Source organism: Podarcis erhardii (assembly GCF_964252035.2).
Source record: "Podarcis erhardii genome assembly, chromosome: 14".
In the NCBI taxonomy this organism is placed as follows: domain Eukaryota; kingdom Metazoa; phylum Chordata; class Lepidosauria; order Squamata; family Lacertidae; genus Podarcis; species Podarcis erhardii.
The window spans coordinates 10692785-10708987 of record NC_138503.1 but is presented as its reverse complement, the minus strand read 5'-3'; the positions used below and the strand labels follow the sequence as shown (position 1 = coordinate 10708987).

Below are 16203 nucleotides of genomic sequence, written 5' to 3'. Positions count from 1 at the left end.
GGCAGAGAAAGAGCAACGCTGTGCTGCAAGCTTCATCTGCCAGTAGATATCGCTACAGCTCCCAATGGACTGTTCCTTTTCGTCAGTTGCTCTGCATTGTGTGTGTGTTGCGGGGGGGGGGGAGAAGTTTCCGCCCCCCCCAAACCATGAGGACCCATTCCTCTGTCCTCCTGAGTACTGCATTGCCCTATGTCAGTCCGAGGGCGACATTCCCATCTGGACAACTTTCAAGGGTCCCCACACATCAGTGGCAGGTGGGGGAAGAGGGAAAAGCAGGCAGAGCAAGGAATTCATCTTTGTGCACTATTATTATTTTTTATTATTTATCTTATAAAATTTACATGCTGCTTTGTTGTAAGAAGCCTCAAAGCGGTTAAACTAGGGGAGGCTAGTTTCCACACACCCCTCCCTAGGCTCGAGGCAGCCCAAACCGCAATGCCATGATCAGAATCCAAGGATGCGAATGTGCAGAGCATGTGTGATGACAGGATGTGGCTTAATAATAATAATAATAATAATAATAATAATAATAATAATTTATTCACACCCCGCCCATCTGGCTGAGTTTCCCCAGCCACTCTGGGCGGCTTCCAATTGAGTGTTAAAAACAATACAGCATTAAATATTTAAAACTTCCCTAAACAGGGCTGCCTTCAGATGTCTTTTAAAGATAAAATAGCTGCTTATTGACTTATTGACTTCTGATGGGAGGGCGTTCCACAGGGCGGGTGCCACTACCGAGAAGGCCCTCTGTCTGGTTCCCGGTAACCTCATTTCTCGCAATGAGGGAACCACCAGAAGGCCCTTGGAGCTGGATCTCAGTGTCCGGGCTGAACGATGGGGGGGGGGGACTGAAGAGTACTGAGGGGGGCCTGAGGTTCTCCGCCCCAGCGGAATGCAGTGCCCTTTTCACCATATTCTGGGAACGGGGCGGTAAAAAAATAAATAAGCAAAGTGGCACGATCTGCGCTGGTGCCTCTGTGATGTAGAGTTACCATATTTTTCCATGTAAAATGTGCCCCCCGTGTATAAGACGCCCCCTATTTTGGGGGACTACAATTTAAGAAAATGGGGGAAGATGGCCCAGAGTTTTGGGGGAGGATTGCCCAGAGTTGTAGAGCTTTTTTGGTGGGGGGACGACCAACAAAAATCATTCCCACGACTGAAAAATGCAGCCAATAACATGCAATGCCGAAACCGCCAAGTGTCTGCCCACTCGCAACTAGCAGCCGCAAATCGCACGCCCAATTGTCGCAGCGGCAGCCAATCCACAACAGCCCTTGCCGCAGCACCGTTCACCAACCCAATCACCGCTCCCAAGCTCCTGCTTGTGGCTGCAACCAATTGCCTGTCCCCTTTCTGCACTACCCATGTATAAGACGACCCCCGATTTTGAACATTATTTTAGAGTAAAAAAAAAACTTGTCTAATACAGGGGAAAGTACGGTAACTGTTATACCACTGTTTCAACTCTTGGTGGCGGTTACAATGAAGCTTTCCCTCTGTTAAGCAACCATTTTTTGGCCTGGCCTCTTCTCTGAAAATACTCTGCGTGGGGCTACCTTAGAAGGTGACCCGGAAACTACAACTAATCCAGAATGCGGCAGCTAGACTGGTGACTGGGGGCAGCCACCGAGACCACATAACACCGGTCTTGAAAGACCTACATTGGCTCCCAGTACATTTCCGAGCACAATTCAAAGTGTTGGTGTTGACCTTTAAAGCCCTAAATGGCCTCTGCCAGTATACCTGAAGGAGCGTCTCCGCCTCCATTGTTCTGCCCGGACACTGAGGTTCAGTGCCGAGGGTCTTCTGGCGGTTCCCTCATTGTGAGAAGAGAAGTTACAGGGAACCGGGCAAAGGGCCTTCTCAGTAGTGGCGCCCTCCCATCAGATGTCAAAGAGATAAACAACTACCTGACATTCAGAAGACATCTGAAGGCAGCCCTGTTCAGGGAAGTTTTTAATGCGTGACATTTTAGTGTATTTTTGTTCTTTGTTGGAAGCCGCCCAGTGTGGCTGGGGAAACCCAGGCAGATGGGCAGGATACAAATTATTATTATTATTATTATTATTATTATTATTATTATTATTATTATTATTATTTTATTACTACAGTGGTACCTCGGGTTAAGTACTTAATTCGTTCCGGAGGTCCGTTCTTAACCTGAAACTGTTCTTAACCTGAAGCACCACTTTAGCTAATGGGGCCTCCTGCTTCTGCTGCCGTGCCGCCGCTACACGATTTCTGTTCTCATCCTGAGGTAAAATTCTTAACCTGAAGCACTATTTCTGGGTTAGCAGAGTCTGTAACCTGAAGCGTATGTAACCTGAAGCATATGTAACCCGAGGTACCACTGTATTAGGAAATATACTGACAGCCTCCTCTCCTTCCCTTGTGACTGGCAGGAGTCCCTCCTGGAAGAGAGCTCTGAGAAAGCTTTTTACGGTTCCGAAGAGGAAGACTCCAAGGACGACAAAGCAGAGCCAGCGTCCTTGGTGAAGCGCAAGCCGTACGTCATGGACCCTGACCACCGACTGCTTCTGCGCAACACCAAGCCCCTGCTGCAGAGTCGCAATGCTGCGGTGAGAACCACCATCTCTAGTACCTCCCGGTGCTTCCCCTGCGGGGAGGCAGAGTTCCTTAGGAACGACAGCTCCCCTTGCCACCACGATCCCTGAAATGGGTGCAGGAAAGAGGAAGGCAGAGCAACCCAACTCTTCCCAAGTGCAAGCAAGGAAAGCCCACCATCCCCTATTCAGATTTGCATATGTTAATTGATATGTATAGATGCATGTTGTGCATGTTCAGCTACTCTGTAAGAAAAGTTTTCAAAAAAGAGGGGAAGGGGCAAAAGGTCTTTGGCTCAGGGCAGACGACCTGGGGCTTGGAACAGAGCCCCCGATGGTGGATTTTATTTTATTCACTTAAAAGCATACATATCCCGCTTAATGTTTCAAAGATCTCTAAGCGGTGTGCAGTCTAAAAAAGAACAGGCAATATATCATTGAAGCAAAAATGAAATCTAAAAGCAGTAAAATGGCAATGTAAAGACATATAAAGGCATGTACTGTGGTACCTCTGGTTATGTACTTAATTCGTTCCGGAGGTCCGTTCTTAACCTGAAACTGTTCTTAACCTGAAGCACCACTTTAGCTAATGGGGCCTCCCGCTGCTGCCGTGCAGCCAGAGCATGATTTCTGTTCTCATCCTGAAGCAAAGTTCTTAACCCGATGTACTATTTCTGGGTTAGTGGAGTCTGTAAGCTGAAGTGTATGTAAGCTGAAGTGTATGTAACCCGAGGCAAACCCAAAGCAAATCCAGAAGATTCAGACACATAAAACGGGGTCTGATCTTATAGATCAGGGATAGCCTGGGCAAAAGGAGAAGTCTTCACAAGCCATCTGAAGCAACAGGTGGTTGCAACTTCAATTATAGCAGAGGGAGGGGCATCCCTCAGTTCAGGGGCAATGGCAGAAAATGCCCATTTCCAGGCCAGATGATCTTAGTGGTCTTCCAGGTCTATACAGGGGCAAGCAGTCTTTCTGGTAGATGAATCCTGTTTCCTTGCTTCCAAGGCCTTGTGGCACAAACCCTTTCTCTCTGCAGGTAGTGATGTCTGTTGCTCAGCTCTACTTCCACCTTGCTCCAAAGGCTGAAGTTGGGGTCATCGCTAAGGCACTGGTGCGTCTCCTCCGGAGCCACAGGTCTGCAAACACCTCCCCTCCTTCTAGTTTCTTTCCCTCTATTTTTCTCTCTCTCTCCTTCTCCTGAAGTTGCTCCCTCTTACTTGGAAACATCCCAAGGACAGGGCAGAGCTGTGCATTTCTGTGAACGCTTAGGAAACTAGCTAAGCTCTTCACCACGGTTCATTATATTTGCTGTGTCTGCACGGTTCATTATATTTGTGAGATCTGCAGCAAAACATTGCAGTGTGGCACACTCCTGTTCAGGGTTCTAGCCAGCCTGTGCCTTTTTCTAGAATATAGCTGGGTATATGTGCTGAGATGAGTCAGTGGCCAGTCAAGTGAACAGAGCCAGTCCAAAACCAATAAAGGTAAAGGGACCCCTGACCATTAGGTCAACCAATACAGAGCTACAATTCCAAAGTTCCCTTGCCAATTTGGTGTAGTGGTTGGGATGTTGGACTGGGACTTGAGAGACCAGAGTTCAAATACCCGCTCTGCAGTGCAGCTTGCTGGGTGACCTTGGCCGGCTGCAAACCCTCAGCCTAACCCCTAACTCAACCTCGCAGGGTTGTATGGAAGGTAAAATGGAGAGGATGGAGACAATGCACAGCACCTTGAGTTCATTGAAAGGAAGGTGCACTGGGCAGAAGCATATTTATTAGGAATTTTGAATAAGGATATTCCCAAAGATAAAATTAACATATTTCTTGTCAGTGTTTGTAAAAAAAAAAAAAAGGTTCTGACCTCCCTTTGTCGCCTCAGCCTGGTCCTTGGACCCTTGTTGGCATAAAAGAGTCCATGAGAAAAGTATATTTGAAGAGTACTTTCTGCTTTTATTCTTAAAAGTCTTTCCGCAAAAGTGACTGACCAACTGTACACACCTCAACACTACCAGCTTTCACCAACCAACCCAACATTTCTCACTCTATATATACAACCCGGTGCAGGCCGCTGACTCATGCTGACCCAGCTTTTTAAGCATTAAAGAAACAGCTGCCAATTTTTAGCCGGGACATTTCTGTACGCAACAATGGCAGCGAGAATGTTAGTAGCCAGTCATTGGAAAGGAAATTATATTCCAACAAAGGGGGAATGGTTAAGTAAACTTTGTGAGTACCTGGAGTTAGCAAAATTGACGGATTTAATAAGGCATAAGTCAAAAATTTTAATTCAGAAACAATAGAAATGTTTAAATGATTATTTATACAAGCAGGGCTCAAATACAAAAGTTTGGTTGTGTCTAGACTAACCTTGTGAAGAATACAGAGAACATAAAGATTTGATTGATTATGAAAGAATCTAAGGCAGGGAAATGATTGAAGAACAGATGTAAATGCGAGCAAGACAACTAAGAGACGTGTGGTGAATGCAGTGGAAGTCTTTTATAATATTTTAACTAAGATTTATATATTGCAGTACTTGAAGCAAGAATTTGGTAATATTTCAGGTTATGAAAAGTATTTTTCTTTTCTTTTTTCTTTTTTCTTTATATCTTCTATTTTTCCTTTTCTTTTTTTATTAGTTTTCATTTTGGAAAATATGAACATAAGTGTGTTTACAGTGTTATGTATTGTTCTTTGTTTAATTTCTATTTCTTGAAAAATGTAATTAAAACTTTTTTTTGAAGGAAGGAAGGTGCACTATAAATGTAATAGTAATGAACATAGTGCCCTTAAGTGCCTAGGGCAGGACTGGGGCCTCAGGACCCAAATGCTGTTGAACTCCAACTTCCATCAGCGCCAGCCAGCATAGCTAATTGTTGGTGGTCATGGGAGTTGTAGTCCAAAAGGCTAGCCCTGTTTCAGGGAGATGTTCTTTGTGGATTACCACAAATCCCTGCCCGGAACTTGGGGGTTTCCGTGGCTTTTCAGAGGCAGTCAAGTTTCTGAATACCAGAGACTGGAAACCGCAGGGAGAGGAGAGACCTCTTGTGCTTGGGTCCTGCTTGCAGGTTTCCTACAGGCAGTTGGTTGGCCTCTATGAGAACAGGACGCTGGGCCACGTGAGCCATTGGCCTGTGCCAGCAGGCTGTTTCTACGTTCTTACGGTTCTTGCTTAGCAACTACCGACAGACGTCTCTGCATGACTTTGCAAGCAAAGCAAAGCATGCTGGGCATAGCTGTCAACCGTCCCTTATTTGGCGGGAAACTCCCTTATCCCAGCGCCGTGTCCCACTGCTGACCCTTATTGATGATGTCCCTTAAATTTCCTGGGTTTCAAAGGAAGCAGTTCCTCTCCCTCCCTCCCTGCCGGCCAGGGAGGAGGGAAGCTCCAACTATGTTGCTTGGCTGCCCGCCCCGCCCCCCTCCGGCCTCCTCTCATCAGCCTCGGCCCCCGGGAGCCCCTCCCCGCCGGGACTGAGGAGCCTTGAGAGGAGAGCGAGGGCAACCATAGGGAAAGCAGTTCAGAGAGCGGAGGCGGAGGCGGAGGCAAAGGCAGGTGTTCCAAGAGCTAACCATAGAGGGGGAAAGCGGAGGAAGGACCGCAAGCACTTCTCCCATAGATTTGTAGTGGTAGACTAGCATAGATGTTCTGATCTGCGGGTGCTATTTCCCCACCCCCTTCCTCCCACCCCACCTGATGAAACTGAGAGCTGCAGATGGAGCACGAGAGAAAAGATACAGAACTGCAGCAGCATCTTCATAGCTTGGACTTCGTTTTGCGCGAAAAGTGGTTGCTGCTTGTAGTTATTTAATTGCAGTGTTTCATCAGCTGGTGTCTTGAGCAGCAACCTCTGGAAATGAAGGGCTAAAAACCGGCGCTGCTCTCCAAAATTGTCTGGTCCCTTTTAACTTTGTATTTCAGCTGGTTGACTAAAATCCCTTATTTTGGCTGCTGATCCCTTATTTTCGAGGCTGCTGGTCCCTTGTTTTCAAATCTGTAAGTTGACAGCTATGATGCTGGGGGGGAAAGCATTCCCTCATTGTTTGTCCATGCAGCCACTAATCAGAGGCATACTGGCTCTCTAAATACAGAGGGTCTGGTTTTGTCTCTTCATGACCATTGGCAGATCTGAGCTTCATGCATTTGTCTAAACCTTTAAAGAAAAAAAGGTGGTCATCTTTACATCTGCTGGCGGTGAATCCTGCCTCGTTGACAAGTCCTTGTCTCTCTTATTATGGCAGTGAGGTCCAGTATGTGGTGCTTCAGAACGTGGCCACCATGTCAATCAAGCGCAGGGTGAGTGCCTGTTTCCTTTATTAAATGGGGTGGGGTGGGGAGGGATTCACCTGGGCTGGGAGACGTGAAATGCCAGGACTCTAGATGTCTGCCACATTACTGCTGCTTCTTCTGCTGCACTTGAACCAGTGATGGGGAGCAGCCCAGATGGCTTGAAGAGAGGTTTTCTGGGTCCTTCTGTAAATCCAGAGCTCACCATGGGATTTCCCCAAGGATGCTACTGCTGCTGCTGATCCTGCTTCTTTCTCTCGGCAGGGAATGTTTGAACCATACCTGAAAAGCTTCTACATCAGATCCACAGACCCCACCCAGATCAAGATCCTCAAGGTGTGTGAGATGCACCCATAGATGGGTGCTAGGCTGCACTGAAGATAACAGCTTTTTTTGTTTTTTTGTCATCGCCTAGAGTAACTCCTCCTTTTTCTCTTCTGCCCTGCTAGCTGGAAGTTCTGACCAACCTTGCAAACGAGACCAACATCTCCACCATCCTGCGTGAGTTCCAGGTATAGCATGACCAATGGGCTGGAAGAAGGTCTTAGCAAAGGAGCTGGAGGTGGAGCAATATGTGCAGAGCCAGGAATGCCTTTGTACTTGCTAAATTCCTAGCACCCTCAGTGACAAAACCTAGTTCCTAACCCACTGGAAGGTCAAACCACATCACCCTCCCCAGACAAGCCACCAACATTTAAAAACGTATTCTCGCACTGCATTCTGTAACCCAGTTAAGATGGGGCATTTGACTTTAAATTGGGTTTGAATGCCACTGAACTCCTCAACCCATATTACAGTGGTGCCCCGCAAGACGAATGCCTCGCTAAACGAAAAACCCGCAAGACGAAAGGGTTTTCCGATTTTTAGCGGCTTCGCAAGACGAATTTCCCTATGGGCTTGCTTCGCAAAACGAAAGCCCATAGGGAAATCTCCGGGGACAGCGGGGAACCCTCCTCCCACCGCAAGCCCCGGGAAGAGAGGAGAAGCTGCGCGCCTTCCCCTCTGTTCCGGGACCTGTCCTGAAGGCTTGCGGTGGGAGGTCCGGGAACAGAGGAGAAGGCGCGCAGCTTCTCCTCTCTTCCCGGGGCTTGCGGTGGGAGGAGGGTTTTTCCTCCCCACCGCCAACATTCAGAAGGCTGTTCTGAAGGCTGGCGGTGGGAAGAAAAGCCCTTCTCCCGCCTCCAGCCTTCAGAAGAGTTCCCCGCAGGGCTCCCCAAGCTGTGAATGTCTGCCGCGCCCGAGGGGCGCTCTGCTTAAGAGCGCCCCTCGTGCGGGGCAGCAGGCTGCTATCCGCAGCTTGGAGAGCCCTGTGGGGAAGTCCGGCAGGGCTCCCCAAGCTGCAGATGTCTGCCCCACCCGAGGGGCGCTCTGCTTAAGAGCGCCCCTCGCGCGGGGCAGCAGGCTGCTATCCGCAGCTTGGAGAGCCCTGTGGGGAAGTCCGGCAGGGCTCCCCAAGCTGCAGATGTCTGCCCCACCCGAGGGGCGCTCTGCTTAAGAGCGCCCCTCGCGCGGGGCAGCAGGCTGCTATCCGCAGCTTGGAGAGCCCTGTGGGGAAGTCCGGCAGGGCTCCCCAAGCTGCAGATGTCTGCCCCACCCGAGGGGCAGCAGGCTGCTATCCGCAGCTTGGAGAGCCCTGTGGGGAAGTCCGGCAGGGCTCCCCAAGCTGCAGATGTCTGCCCCACCCGAGGGGCGCTCTGCTTAAGAGCGCCCCTCGTGCGGGGCAGCAGGCTGCTATCCGCAGCTTGGAGAGCCCTGTGGGGAAGTCCGGCAGGGCTCCCCAAGCTGCAGATGTCTGCCCCACCCGAGGGGCGCTCTGCTTAAGAGCGCCCCTCGCGCGGGGCAGCAGGCTGCTATCCGCAGCTTGGAGAGCCCTGTGGGGAAGTCCGGCAGGGCTCCCCAAGCTGCAGATGTCTGCCCCACCCGAGGGGCGCTCTGCTTAAGAGCGCCCCTCGTGCGGGGCAGCAGGCTGCTATCCGCAGCTTGGAGAGCCCTGTGGGGAAGTCCGGCAGGGCTCCCCAAGCTGCAGATGTCTGCCCCGCCCGAGGGGCGCTCTGCTTCAGAGCGTCCCTCGCACCCGGCAGCAGGCTGCTATTCGCAGCCTAGGCAGCCCTGCAGGAACTCTTCTGAAGGCTGGCGGCGGGAGAAGGGCTTTTCTTCCCACCGCCAGCCTTCAGAAGGCTGTTCTGAAGCCTGGCGGTGGGGAGAAAAGTCCTCCCCCCCCCACCAGCCTTCAGAAGAGGTCCGGGGAAAGACTGTCCCCGGACCTAGTCTGAAGGCGGCCTCCCTAGGAACGCATTAATTGATTTTCAATGCATTCCTATGGGAAACCGTGCTTCGCAAGACGAAAAACTCGCAAGAAGAAAAAACTTGCAGAACGAATTAATTTCGTCTTGCGAGGCACCACTGTACTAAATCCAATTTTAAAATGCAAGAATTACATTACACAAAGGCCCCATTTGCACTGTACATTAAAAAGCGGTATACAGTGGTACTTCTGGATACGAACGGGATCCGTTCCAGAGCCCCGTTCGTATCCAGAGCAGAACGCAATCCACCTCTGTGGGTTGTGATTCACTGCTTCTGCGCATGCGCGTGACATCATTTTGAGCATCTGCGCATGCGCGAGCGGTGAAACCTGGAAGTAACACATTCCATTACTTCTGGGTCGCCGCAGAGCACAACCCGAAAACGCTCAACCTGAAGCAGCTTCAACCCGAGGTATGACTGTACTGCTTTAATTGCATACTGTGGATGGGGTGTAAGAGTTCATCTGATCCAGTGTATTGATTCTGGCAGTGACCAGCTAAAATCCACACAATATTTTTTTTTAACTACCCTTAAAATAATTATTAAAACACGAATAAAATTATTAAAACTTCAAAAACCAAGATGGACGACCAAATTACATGTCTTTGTGATCTTGCTGAATTAAAAAAAGTTTTCCGCTTGCGTCTAAAGCGATAAAGCAAGGGCGCCTGGCTAATGTCAACAAGCCGGGAGTTCCAAATATCAGTTTCTTGCAAATCTGGAAGACCGTTGTGTGGCAGGTTCTGCGGATCAAGGCACGCATGGGGCAAAGCGCTGTCTTAAGTAAATTGGTCCCAAGCTGCAAAGGGCCATATATATATATATATATCAATAGTAAAACCTTGAACTTGGCCCAGTAACAAATTGACAGCTAGTGCAGCTGTTTGAGAAGAGGCATTATATGCTGGCAGAATTTCAATCCTGTCCGCATTCTGCGCTAACTGCAGCTTCCAGATCAACTTCAAGGTAAGCCCCACGTAGAATGCAGTGCAGTAATCCAGTCTTGAAGTTACCAGTGGCTAAACTGTTATGACCAAGGTATCCCAGTCCAGGAACAGTCACAACTGTTTTACTGTTTGTCCCCAGCATCCTATAAACACAGGGCAAACTGCTTCAAATCAAGAAGTCTCTGTTTTTCTTATCCTGGCTTAAAGGGTTGTGAATGAGGTCCTTAGAAAGAGACTTTGGTGACAAGGGGGCTTTGCTTTTGACAACACATTAGGGGAGACTGTACAGTTTCATTAGCTGAGTCTCCTGGAAGTCACAGAATTGCGGCTTAAGGAAGGAGAAAAGGGTGGAATTCTCAGTGCTGTATCCCAGCTGTTGTGATTCCAAAGTTTATCTTAAAGACCATTAAAGGTGCCCTTAATCTAGCTGTCCTTGAACAGGGGTTGACTTCTGTTCTATTTTTGCAACTCTCTAATTTATTTGCTTTTCTTTGTTTATAGCAGGTGTGGGGAACCTTTGGCCCTCTAGGTGTTGCTGAACTACAACTCCCATCAGCAGCAGCAAGCATGGCCAGTGGCCAGGGATAACAAGAGCAACATCCGGAGAGCTTAAGGTTCCCCATGCCTGGGAGAGCAAGAGTGTGAGAGAGCACTAGAGCACAATTCATGCATGTTATAAGAAATAATAAGCTAGATATGGACATATAGTATATAGGAGAGGAAATGAAGGCCAGGGGTAGCCTGCAGATTTTATAGTGACTTTTTGACCAGTATAATGCCATGTGCCTTACTGAATGGGCATTGCCAGTGCAACTACATACCCAAAACAGAAACTTATTAAAGTTGTCTAGGAAACAAAGGAAGACGCCTTATAACAGCTCAGATAGTTTTGTCCTATTTAGTCCAGCGCTGACTGTTATTTTTATTTATTTAATTTATACCCCACCTTTCCTTCCAAAGGAGCCTAGGGTAGCAAACAACAAGTGATTAAACTATAAAAGAAACATTTAAAACAACGTGCAACATTTAAAACAGATGCAGATTTGGAAAGATCTTTGCTGAAAAAGTTGTTGGGAGTGGAAGGTATCCAGTAGTCACTGAAAAGGCAACAGAGATGGTGTCTGTCTAATATGGTAGGGGACGGAATTCCAGAGGCCACCTGGGACTCTAGTGACACAGATAGATCCAGGAGCACCTCCAGACTGCTAATGTTCTCTTTAATGGGGAGTACGACCCCATCCACAGCTGGCAATTGACTCATTATCATGGTTTGGGAATCTCCTGCCCACAGCATCTCCATCTTGCCAGGATTCAGCCCCTTAACCGCCATCATCCAGCCCACCACTTCACACCCACTCCTGATTCAAACAGAAGTAGAGCTAGGTCATCAGCAGAATGTGGATGAGACCTCATCCTAAATCTCCTGATGACCGATCCCAGCAGCTTCATATAGATGTTAAAACAGCTCTGGTAAAAAGGATGGTACCCTGCCGCACCCCAAAGCACAGCTGCCAGGGGGCCAAAAGAGATAAGTACGTTTCCAAGCACAATTCAAAGTGTTGGTGCTGACCTTTAAAGCCCTAAATGGCCTCGGTCCAGTATATCTGAAGGAGTGTCTCCACCCCCATTGTTCTACCCAGACACTGAGGTCCAGCGTTGAGGGCCTTCTGGCAGTTCACTCACTGCGAGAAGCCAAGTTACAGGGAACCAGGCAGAGGGCCTTCTCGGTAGTGGTGCCTGCCCTGTGGAACTCCCTCCCACCAGATGTCAAAGAGAACAACAACTACCAGACTTTTAGAAGACATCTGAAGGCAGCCCTGTTTAGGGAAGCTTTTAATGTTTGATGTATTACGGTATTTTAATATTTTTTTGGAAGCCGCCCAGAGCGGCTGGGGAAGCCCAGCTAGATGGGTGGGGTATACATAATAAATAATAAATAATAAATTATTATTATTATTATTATTATTACCACCACCCAGTCCTATTCACCCTGGAGATAGGATTGGAACTACTGTGGAAGAGTGCCTCCAATACCCACCCCTCTCAGTTGGCTCAGAAGGGTACCATGGCCAATGCTCCTTTGAGAGATCAAACAAGAAAACAAGGGTTGCATTCTCCCTGTTCGTCTCCCAATAAAGGCCATTCCATTCAGGCCAATTCAGCCCCATAACCTAACCTGAACCCAGAGTGAAAAGGTTCAAGAAAATCTTGCGTCTAAGAGCACCTGCAATTGCTACGCCGCAACCTTTCTGATCACCTCCTCTGAAAAGCTGGCATTTGTGACCGGGCCGTAGTTGTCACAAGCTTTTTCAGAAGTGGTTGGATCACCCCCTCTTTCAGGATGGCCAGGACCACTTCCTCCCCCAAGGATGCATTGACCACACTTTGTGTCTACTCAGACATGTCTGCTTAGCAGGCTTTAATAAGCCAAGAGGCGAAGGGTTCAAGGAGACCCTTTCCTGGGTGACATGAAACTTGTGCACCTCACCAGACCGCGTCAACTGAAACTGATCCCAGGAAGTTTGCAGGTGCTGTAGTGAGCATGGATGTGGCTCCGAGATTGCTATGAAGGCGAGCAGCCTTACCCTCAACGTACTTGTAAAAAAAATCACAGCGGGCTTCCGACTGGCAGCCATGCTCCAAGGTCTCAGGCTAGGGTATTCTCCCTCACCTGATGCCAGGGAGGTTCTGCATGCACAACATGAGCTTTGCCACTGAGTTATGGTCCCTCCCGTTATAATTATGGTGCATTTGGGGGCTAGCATGCAGCCCGCATGGCACAGGTCCAGCCACACCCATCTCTGCATGGGCATTCCCAGACATCTCCTTATGTCTTTTTGTTCCCGCAGACTTACATCCGGAGCATGGACAAAGACTTCGTGGCAGCCACCATCCAGGCCATTGGCCGTTGCGCCACCAACATTGGCAAAGTGCGTGACACATGTCTCAATGGCCTTGTGCAGCTGCTGTCCAACCGAGATGGTGAGAACCCTTTTTCAGCTAGGAAAATGGGGGGGTGTGGTCCAGAGGGTGGTGGCTTGAAATGCAAGAGCTCAGTTCTTAGTATACACGTTGGCATATAGTTTGTGAATTTTTTATTGGAACAGAACTCTCTGGAGCACTGAAGCTCTACCTTATGGCTGTGATAAGGGCTACACACCCCTGAGATTGCCCAGGGCACAGTCATGAGATCTACAAACTTGGTTGCTTTTGTTGGAAGTTTTTAATTGGAGGCTGGGAGGCCACCTATCAGGGTTCCTGTAGGAGTGGATTTCCTGTGTCAGCAGAGGGTTGGACCACATACTCTGTGATTCTACAAAAGGAACACTGCCACTGGGGAGATAAGAGGCACATTGAGCATCCTTGCATACAGCCTTAACACTTTCCCCATCCTTTACTTAGAGCTGGTTGTGGCCGAGTCTGTGGTTGTCATTAAGAAACTCCTGCAGATGCAGCCATCTCAGCACAGCGAGATCATCAAGCACATGGCAAAGCTGACCGACAACATCCAGGTGGGGGCCTGAGCTGGCAGAAGATGCTCTCCTGATGGGTGATGAGGAAAGGGTGGGGGGAGTGGGAAAGGCTGGTCTGGTGATCTCAAGAGGAGATGCAGTGCTGTTTCTTGTGCATAGGTACCCATGGCTCGTGCCAGCATCTTATGGCTGATTGGCGAGTACTGTGAGCATGTGCCCAAGATTGCGCCTGATGTGCTGCGTAAGATGGCCAAGTCCTTCACCAGCGAGGAGGACATTGTGAAGCTGCAGGTCATCAACTTGGCAGCCAAGCTCTACCTGACCAACTCCAAGCAGGTAAAGATCTTTCCGAGAATTAAATAGGAGTGGCAGCTTTCCCGTTGAATGTAATTAGCGGGGTGGGTAGGATTGCTGTCTGCATGCCAAGGGCACATATTTAATATGCTGTAACTCTGGTTACAGTATATACAGTGTGTGTGTGTGTGTGTGTGTGTGTATGTATGTATATGTATACACACACACACAGCATATACAGTATACAGTATACAGTATACAGTGGTGCCCCGCAAGACGAATGCCTCGCAAGACGGAAAACCCGCTAGACGAAAGGGTTTTCCGTTTTGGAGGTGCTTCGCAAAACGAATTTCCTATGGGCTTGCTTCGCAAGACGAAAATGTCTTGTGAGTTCCTGCGGGGGTTTTTTCCTCCCCCCCTTTTTCTAAGCCGCTAAGCCGCTTATCAGCTGATCCGCTAAGCCGCTGAGCCGCTTATCAGCTGAGCCGCTAAGCCGCTTATCAGCTGAGCCGCTAAGCCGCTAATAGCGCTAATCCGCTAAACCGCTAATGGGCTTGCTTCACAAGACGAAAAAAACGCAAGACGAAGAGACGCGCGGAACGGATTCTTTTCGTCTTGCGAGGCACCACTGTATACTGTAACTCTGGTTACAGCAGGTGGCGCTGTGGGTTAAACCACAGAGCCTAGGACTTGCTGATCAGAAGGTCGGTGGTTCGAATCCCCGTGACGTGGTGAGCTCCTGTTGCTCGGTCCCTGCACCTGCCAACCTAGCAGTTCAAAAGCACATCAAAGTGCAAGTAGATAAATAGGTACCGCTCTGGCGGGAAGGTAAACGATGTTTCTGTGTGCTGCTCTGGTTTGCCAGAAGCAGCTTAGTCATGATGGCCACATGACCCAGAAGCTGTACGCCGGCTCTCTCGGCCAATAAAGTGAGATGAGCACCTCAACCCCAGAGTCAGCCACAACTGGACCTAATGGTCAGGGGTCCCTTTACCCTTTACCTCTGGTTTTGTGCTGAAGGTGTTAATCATCTCAAGGCAGAGGAACTTTGGACTTGGGGCTGTGGCATATGTGGCCCTCCAAGCCTCTACTTGGCCCTCAAAACTCTCCAGTGGCCCTGCTTCACATACGCGTTGAGTGTTTTGCCTTCCTGGAATCCTATAATGTGTCTTGCTTGCCTAGATAGGGGACGAAGGTGTCTGAGAGAGGGAGGGAGGGAGGGCAGGCAACAGAGTCTTAACTGACTTGGGCAGTTCACCTCCCCAGAGCTGGAGATGAAGTCTGGGACTCATTTTGCCACTGTGCTTCTGAGATGCTCCAAACACCTCTGGAGCGCAGCACTGAAACAAGCCTCAGCCAGTTATGTTTTAACACACGTAATATGTATTATTTCAGAACATCTCTCTCCCACCTTTCTCGACATAAATAGATTTCCCAATTCTCTAGCGACTGAATATGTGTGATAGAAATAATGAAAACCCACACATCCAGCAGCTGTAAAAACAGCAAGAGTGGCATTAAAATATAATTTGTGCAAAAACACAGGAAAATAATGTGGCACCAAAAAGTAGGTCCCAAATGAGTTCCATAAGAAGGGCAAGCCACAATCAGTGGGGCTACAGTCAGGGGGCTGTCACCGAGAAGGTCCTACCTTTGGTCTATCTGTTTCCGCTGGACCGCTTTTCTCTCCCAGCTCCCCCCAAAAGTGGGGTTGCACCAAACACAGAGAAGCAAGAGCAAGAACTGAAGCTTCAGAACGGCGCTGGTTTTCAAAAGATCCATTTTTTAATATATAAATTGGTTTCTACACATACACACACACCACTCCTTCCAGGCAAGCAAGAAACACTGTTCAAGTACAGGGATACATTCCAGCCAGGGAATACACATGAGGAGAGTGTGTCCTGGGCATTGTTCCAAGGGCCAGTTAGAGAGGCTTGGAGGGCCACATTTGGCTTCCAGGTCTGAGATTCCCCACCTTTGAGTTAAGTTCATAGTAGACCCATTGAAATTAGTGAATCTAAGGCGGCCGTGCCAATTTATTTGGACACCAAAAACTGATCTGACTGTGTGGACTGACTAGTGTTTGTGTTGTGGGGGGAGCAAGAGGCAAAGAACATGCCCCATAGGTGCAAGAATTCACTTGAGTGCCGTATTTTTAATATTCAGTTGGAAGCTGCCCAGAGTGGCTGGGGAAACGCAGCCAGATGGGCGGGGTATAAATAATAAATTGTTGTTGTTGTTGTTGTTGTTGTTGTTATATTCTGTTATGCCCCTATTTTATTTTAACATACTTCTTAATGCCGAAATAGGCTTCTAAGA

General features: G+C 48.7%; 1 protein-coding gene across 7 annotated transcripts in view; it reads left to right on the top strand.

Moving 5' to 3' along the window:
- The window catches only part of AP3B2 (adaptor related protein complex 3 subunit beta 2), a 75308-nt gene that overhangs the window by 34059 nt on the left and 25046 nt on the right, over positions 1-16203 (top strand). For all 7 annotated transcript variants that reach the window (XM_081838761.1, XM_081838762.1, XM_081838763.1 and 4 more), the window contains exons 8-15: positions 2409-2585; positions 3610-3707; positions 6815-6869; positions 7125-7196; positions 7310-7372; positions 12964-13096; positions 13517-13626; positions 13747-13923. In XM_081838761.1, the coding sequence (XP_081694887.1) occupies positions 2409-2585; positions 3610-3707; positions 6815-6869; positions 7125-7196; positions 7310-7372; positions 12964-13096; positions 13517-13626; positions 13747-13923 (885 nt within the window). The remainder of the gene's footprint in view (positions 1-2408; positions 2586-3609; positions 3708-6814; positions 6870-7124; positions 7197-7309; positions 7373-12963; positions 13097-13516; positions 13627-13746; positions 13924-16203) is intronic.